The sequence below is a fragment of the Mobula birostris genome, chromosome 5 (assembly GCF_030028105.1).
Source record: "Mobula birostris isolate sMobBir1 chromosome 5, sMobBir1.hap1, whole genome shotgun sequence".
NCBI lineage: Eukaryota > Metazoa > Chordata > Chondrichthyes > Myliobatiformes > Myliobatidae > Mobula > Mobula birostris.
Window position 1 is genome coordinate 131,043,081 of NC_092374.1, and position 7,825 is coordinate 131,050,905.

Genomic DNA, 7,825 nt, shown 5'->3' on the forward strand with positions numbered 1-7,825 from the left:
TAAATTTGTTGTTTTGCAGCAGCAGTACTTTTCAATACATTATGATAAAATATATAAAAGTATATATTATTCATTCATTATGTGTCATGTCATATGATGTGGGCAATCATGGTGTTTCCATAACCATGATTGTTCTTGGCAAACTTCTATTGCCTCCTTCTGGGCAGTGTCTTTACAAGACAGGTGACCCCAGCCATGATCAATACTCTTCAGAGATTGTCTGCCTGGCATCAGAGGTCACATAACTCGTACTTGTGATATGCACCAGCTGCTCATATGACCATCCACCTCCTGCTCACATGGCTTCATGTGACCCTGATCGGGGGACTAAGCAAAAGCTACACCTTGCCCAAGGGTGACCTGCAGGCTATCAGAGGGGAGGAGTGTCTCACACCTCATTTGGTAGAGACACTTCACCATCTCACCACTCTATATCATAATTAAATTAAATAAATGCAGAAAAAGAGGGAAAGATACTGGAGTAATGTTCATGGGTTCATTGTCCATTCAGAAATCTGATGGCAGAGGGGAAGAACCTCCTGAAGCATTGAGCACCTCAATCTCTATCCCTGAAACTAACTACTCAGGGCTCCTCTCCCTCCAAAAAGACCAAGTGTGAAGCATAAGGAAAAAAAAGGAGTTGAAGGATAGAGATGCAACAGAGAAGGGGAATCAGTAAAAAATCAAGCTAGAGAGAATTAACCATGTCAGTGAAATTAGACAAATGTGTGACCACATTCTCCACCTTATGTTCAGTGTCACAAAAGATTGACTGATTTATTTTTAAAATCCAGAACATTTTCATACTTTTCACATTAGAATTAGACAGCTAATTCTTATGATTTTTCTAAACCATGACTTAAATCTTTTGCTGACAAGATGTTGCACAATGTCTGCCTTTCAAACTGACAAAATAATTACTAAGCCATTAAGAATGACAAAGGACCAAAGTGTTCTGTCACTGATTTTTTTTAAATGTTACATGTCTCTACAATTGTGCTGCTTCATTATTTCTCCTGAATACTGAAGTACAGATCCACGAAACAATATACACAAAGGAAAGTGTAGGAGTTTAAGTCAATCTGGTGAGCAGAAAATTACAAAGTATTCAATCCTCAACATTAGCATCTTCTGAATGATAATAAGGAGATGAAACAATAATTAATTCACTTCTTCTGTGTCCAGTGGCAGTGATCTGTGGTAAAAGCAGCACCCTTGATGTCATCCTGAACTCGGTCAGTTAATTCATCATGGTTCAGGATTTAAATCTGGGATGATTCTGATTTGTGTAACTCCACAATTATTTATAGTATTGTAAAACTTTATGGAAACTTTACCTTCTTCCACATCTACTTCAAACTCTCATCCTGGCGCTTTTTTACATGTTATCAGTTGTTTTTTTTTAATTCTACTGCATCTTCCTGTCAGTTTCTGTGTGTTTTTTTAACCAAACATCATCCGATTGGAATTCCTCATGGCCCCTCATGCTCCCGAGATTGAGACTTCACCAAGTCTGATCCATGTGATCATGATCTAATTTTTGACCATGGCTTATCAAAATAATCCAATCTTGGCCAATCTTCACAGAATACTTTCTGCATCACACCACTTAGTGATCATGCTTACCTTTGGCCCTTCAGCTGATTTTTGTTTGTTCTGTGTTTCTATATCATTATTCTTGGAAACCTTATCCTGTTGTTCACTTAACTGGTAATTTAATTGCTCACGCTTCATAAGTGCGATTGTCAGAAATATTTCTACCTATAAACACAAGAGATTCTGCAGATGATGGAAATCCAGAGCAACACACACAAAATGCTGGAAGAACCCAGCAAGTCAGGCAGCATCTATGGCAATGAATAAGCAGTCCCTGTTTCAGGCTAAGACCCTTCTTCAGGACTGGAAAGGAAGAGGGAAGAAGACAGAATAAAAATGTGGTGTGGCTGGAGGATATCTGGAAGGTGATAGCTGAAGCCAGGTGTGTGAGAAAGTTAAAGGGCTGGAGAAGAAGGAATCTTGTAGGAGAGGAGAGGACCATGAGAGAAAAGGAAGAAGGAGGGGCACACGGGGTGGGGTTGGTGGCTGGGAGGGTGATAGGCAGGTGAGGAGAAGAGGTAAGTGGACAAAGTGGAGAATAGAAGAGGGAAGAGGGAGGGGAAAAAGAGAAAATTATCAGATGTTGGAGAAATCAGTGGTCATGCCATCACGTTGGAAGCTACCTAGATGGAATACAGGTGTTGCTCCTCCACCCTGAGAGTGGCTCATTGTGGCAAAAGAGGAGGCCATGGACTTGCATGCCTAAATGGGAATAGGGATAGGAATTTTATAAATCACTACAAATCAGGAATAAGATGCAAAACAAATACAAGTGAAGATACTGGAATTTGAAACAAAAACTAAAATGCTGGAAGAGCTCAGCCAGACAAGCAGCATCTGCACTTAGAGAAACACCAGTCAACAAAATGGGTCAGCAACTCTTCTTCAGATCTGGAGGATGATTCTGGAATATAGTGCAAGAGCTTTTACTTCATGAAACTGACTAACCAGCAGTATGCAGTTTGGTTGGGTACATAGATAGGCAATATAGGTGTCCATTATGGACCTGTGCTGGGGTTGCATCTAATCACTATTATGAAGTGAAATTAAAATGTTGGACCAACAATTGAGCAAATGGGTAAAACTGTGCCAAATGGATTTCAATAGAAGCAAGAATCAAGTAATACACTTCAGACCTAAAAACAGTACAGCAAAGTATTTTCTAAATAATGAAGAGGTCTTTTGTATTAATATTATTTTATTTTTATTGTAAGTTGCAGCAATATTTTTATCTGTTACACTGTATCCCTGTCATAAAAGAACAATTTCATGACACATGGAAGTGATAATGAACCTGATTCTGATTCTGAATCTGGTTTAATATCATTGAAACATGTCATGAAATTTTTTGTTATGCAGCACAGTACATAGCAATGCATAATTTAAAAAAATGTAAATTGCAGTGAGAAGATAATATATATTTAAAAAGTTAAATTAAATTAGTGCAAAAACATAAATAAATAAGTAGTGAGGAGCTCATGGATTCAATGTCCATTCAGAAATCTGACAGCAGAGGGGAAGAATCTATTCCTGAATTGTTGAGTGTGTAAATTCAGGCTCCCTTACCTCCTTCTTGATGGTAGCAATGAAAAGAGGGTAGCCCTGAGTGGTGGAGGCCCTTAAGGATGGATGGCACCTTTTTGAGGCATCATTCCTTGAAGATGTCCTGTATGCTGAAGAGGCTAGTGCCCATGATGGAGGTAACAGAGTTCACAAATTTCTGCAGCTTAGTTCGACCCTGTGCAGTGCCTCCCCATACCAGATGGTGATGCAACCAGTTAGAATGCTCTCCATGGCACATCCATAGAAATTTGTGAGAGTCTTTGGTGACGTACCAAATCTCCTCAATAGTGAGGGTCTAAGAAGGTCTAAGGATTCTAGGAGATCATAATTGAAGTGGCATGGACTGAAAAAGAATTCAATAAAGATGCTTGAAGGCTGTCTTATTTTTAAAGGCTTGGAATACATGGGTGTAGTTTTATAATAGGTATGAAAAACCCTAGTCTGATCACACCTGAAATACTATAAATGCACACAAAGGATTGGGATGAACCTGGAGAAAACTTCTCTTCATACGCAATTGTATGGATTCTCAACTCTCATGAAGATGACAACTGGTGTTAGATCAGTCACTAATTTTATAACTGAGGATGCTATTTATTGAGATACAGCACGGAATAAGCTCTTTCAACCCTTTGAGCCACACCACCCAGCAAGCCACCGATTTAATCCTAGCCTAAACATGGGACAATTTACAATGACTAGTTCACCTACCAACTGTTACATCTTTGGGCTGTGGGATGAAACCAGAGCACCCAGAGGAAACTCACACAGTCATGGGGAGAATGAACAAATTCCTTGCAGGCAGTGGCGGGAGTTGAAACCAAGTTGCCTGTACTGTAATGCTTTGTGTGAACCACTACACTACCATGCTGCCTTTTTTGAAAGACAAACCATGAAAGAACAAAGAAAAAGGCAAGATTCTGTTGCTGAGAACAGATCTCATTGGAAGGCAGAACAGGCTAAATAGCAAGCTCGTATTCCAATGTCCTGATGTGATTCATCATAAAATAACAACTTTCTATTAGTTAAGGACTGCTCAGAAAGCAATGGTTGAGTTGAACTGCTAAATGTAGCTATCCGATTAACCAATCCCAATTTTTTTTTTCCAAATTCAAAGTTGAGTGGTGCCACAACAACAACCTCTTACTCAACATCAGCAAAACTAAAGAGCTGATTGTTGACTTTGGGAAGGGGAAGGAAGGAAAATATGCACCAGCTTACACTGGGCAAGGGGTGGTGGAGAGAGTCAGCAGCTTTAAACTCCTGGGCACTAACGTATTGCATGAGCTGTCCTGCTCCAAGCCCATGGAGGCAATCACAAGGAAAGAGTGTCACCACTTCTGCTTCCTTAGGAGAGTAAGGGTATTCGGCTCATCACTGAACACTCTTTACAAATTCCTACAGATGTACTGTTGGAAGTATCCTGACTGGTTGCATCGTGGTCTGATAAAGAATTTTGATGCACAGGATCACAAGAAGCTGCAGAGAATGGTGAACTTGGCCCAATACATCATGGGCACATCTGTCCCCACCATTGAAGAGAAGGAACTACCTCAAGAAGACAACATCTATCATCCAAGATTCCCACCATCCAGGTCGCAGTTTCTTTTCTCAGCCAACATCAAACCAAAGGTACAAAAGCCTGAAATCCCACACCACCAGATTCAGAAACAACTCCAGCTCTTCAAACTTTTATTTTATATAAACAAAGTTTATTCAATAACTACTATATCACAACAAAAACTACTATATCACAACAAAAACCTATACACAACACTCAAGACTGCATAAAGCATACCATTTACGGTTTCAAATTAAAATAACATTATTATCATCTTACAACACACCCATGCCCCTGAGAGGCCGACCATTCCCAGAAATCTTCTTTGTACCTGAGAATACTACATGCTTCTCCTTTAGGGACACCCAGGGAAGGGAAGGAAAAGGAAGAGAGCTAAGACAAATGCAAGAAATTTTATTGGTGAAAACATATGAAAAAAATAGGCAGATGAAGCCAGGTGGAAGACGGAGAGAAGGAATGTTAGGCTGGCAGATGACAGGTGAAACCAGATGATAGGTTGATGCAACGAGGTGGTTGAGTGGTCAAGACAAGTGAGCCAAGGTAGAGAAAGGCAAGTAGTTCAGCATGTGTGATGGGCAGATGAATCTAAGTGAGGAAGTGTGATGAGCATGGGTAACAAGGGAGGTGGCTAAGAGGGAGGGGGCTGGAAAGAGTGAACTAAGGGTGAGTATGAAGGAAATAATTTGTACCTAGTTAAGTTTGGAATGCAAGAAGAAAGTGATCATTTCAGAACCCTGGTTCCCCCTTCATTTGATGATTTAACACCTTCCTTGCCTTGGTTAGAAATTAATCATTGTTGATCAACAACATCATTCACAAAATGCTGGAGGAACTCAGCAGGTCAGGCAGTATCTACCGAAATGAATAAACAGTTGACATTCCTGGCCAAGATCCTTCTTCTGCCCTAGAAAGGCAGGGGGAAGACACCAAAATAAGAAGTGGGGGGGGGGGGATGAAGACAAGCTAGAAGGTGATAGGTGACTGTTTATTCATTTCCATAGATGCTGCCTGACCTGCCAAGCTCCTCCAGCATTTTGTGTGTGTTGCTTTAGATTTCCAGCATCTACAGAATCTCTTGCCTTTATTGTTCATCAGCAGCCCGTTTATTTATCATTGTAGTGACCAACTACCGAGATAGTAGGTCAATGAGATGTTTTCACTCTTTCATTGCGTTTTGCGGTTCCTATCTAGTCTATACGCTATGACTTTTTTCAATATACAATCTTGAGAGTTCACAAAATAGTTACCTGCCGGATATTGTTGGTGCCTCCGTTGTCCCGACACTGCGTATAAAGCATTAATAGTGTGTGTACCATGTCAACAAAATGTAAAACCCTTCTCCCCCCCCACCCCGAAAAAAAAGAACGGTCTGCTCGCGGGACCTAATGTGAACTTCACCGAATCGTATATGGTTCATATTGCTTCCCCTAACCTGGACTGTCGACAGCTTTCTTATCAGGGTGCCAAGAGAGCTAATAATCTTACTTTTTTATTTTAAATTAAACATAGAAAGTGTTTAAAAATGTTTTTAAAATAATGTTGCCGGGAACAATTTGAGAAGATTTACTGAATTATTCCTCGTGCACTGTTTCTCGTCCTGGGGTCATAACTTTCCCACAGTTTAATAAGCTCTATTTTATCGGCTAATTCCTCCGCTGCTTTAGCGAACGGAGATTTCAGTCTCGGCGAAAGGCAACTTTCCCACATCACCCAAGTACCAAATTCAAGTTGTATCCAAGTCAAACCTCTCCTACCTTTCACATCCTGTGCCGGGCAGTCGCTGGGAAACTCCGCTTGTTCGGGTCTGCCATCAACAACGAAGTAAATGGTTTTTATTGTGGTCATTGTCAGCGAGAGACGAGGAAAGTCGCTCACGGTGCAGTACAGAGCGGCAGGGTGCTCGCTACTGGGTACAAACGTCAGTCAGTCTGTAAAGGCGGGAAGTGAATGGTGATCCTAACCCTCGACACTCGGAGTGGGATTGTTAACGAAACATTCCAACGATCAAGGACAGGTTGTGGGTTGTGCCCATTGTAATTGGGATGTGCGCACAGCCTGTTCTGGGAAACAAATCTGTTCTCATGATGGAAATCTATAACAAAGCCTGAAAGACTCAGCAGATTAGGTAACATATTACCTGTGTTGGGTTTTTTTTTTGCAGCATTTTTAAAAATTCTTTTGTGAAAATGAGACGCCGAGAGTGCAGGGCAGGACGAGCAATGGGCGGGAACATAACCTATCCCACTGAATGGACAGGTTATCGGGAATAACGTTGATTTAACGGATCAAACACTCTTCCTATTACTGTGGATCTTGTGTGAAATTATATCAAATAAATGAAGAGGGGGAAAGGAAATATAACACAGGACCTGTCGTGTTTGTGGAATTTCTGGCCATTTTCCCCTCAAAGTAGCAACACATCAGCTCATTCAAAAAATTTAAAAGCCGGGTGTGTTTTAAGCTGATTTTATTTATCCAAAGTCATACAGTCATAGAGCACTAAAGCACAGAAGCAGGTCCTTCAGCCCATATACAGTACTGTGCAAAAGTATTAGGCACATACAGCTGGGGGGCGTAAGACTTTGGCACACTATTGTATTTGTCAACGTGCAACGGAGAGCGAGTTTGTAAATCTGGTGGGAGTAAAGGATGTAGGGAATGGCGAAAGAGGAGCGCAGCGGGTGGGGTGTGGGACAGATGGCAGAGAAGAAATGCCATAGTTTGGGGGGAGGGGTGCAGATACGCCCAGCCCTCAGACACCCGGAAAGGTCATTTGATTCCAAACTATTGGTTTACTGATCTTTACAGGCTGACTCTTTGGTGCTTCCCACTCCCTCCCCCTTTTAAAGTCATAGAGAAGTACAGTACATAAACAAACCCTTCGGCCCATCTGATCCATGCCGAAACCATTTAGACTGCCTACTCCCATCGACTTGCCCTGGGGCCATAGCCCTCCACGCCCCTACTATTCATGTACCTATCCAAACTTTTCTTAAACGTTGAAATCGAGCTTGCATGCACCACTGTGCTGGCAGCTCATGCTACACTCTCCTGACCCTCCGAGTGAAGAAATTTCCCAACCAT

The 7,825-nt window shown here is 41.4% G+C and overlaps 1 protein-coding gene across 1 annotated transcript in view; it reads right to left on the reverse strand.

Annotated features, from left to right (window-relative positions):
* LOC140198399 (high affinity cGMP-specific 3',5'-cyclic phosphodiesterase 9A) overlaps nt 1-6,057 on the reverse strand; it is a 99,589-nt gene extending 93,532 nt beyond the window's left edge. The window contains exons 1-2 of the mRNA XM_072259492.1: nt 5,989-6,057; nt 1,627-1,761 (exon numbers count right to left, since the gene is read on the reverse strand). Coding sequence (XP_072115593.1) covers nt 1,627-1,761; nt 5,989-6,057 — 204 coding nt within the window. The remainder of the gene's footprint in view (nt 1-1,626; nt 1,762-5,988) is intronic.
* Between the last annotated feature and the right edge of the window lie 1,768 nt (nt 6,058-7,825).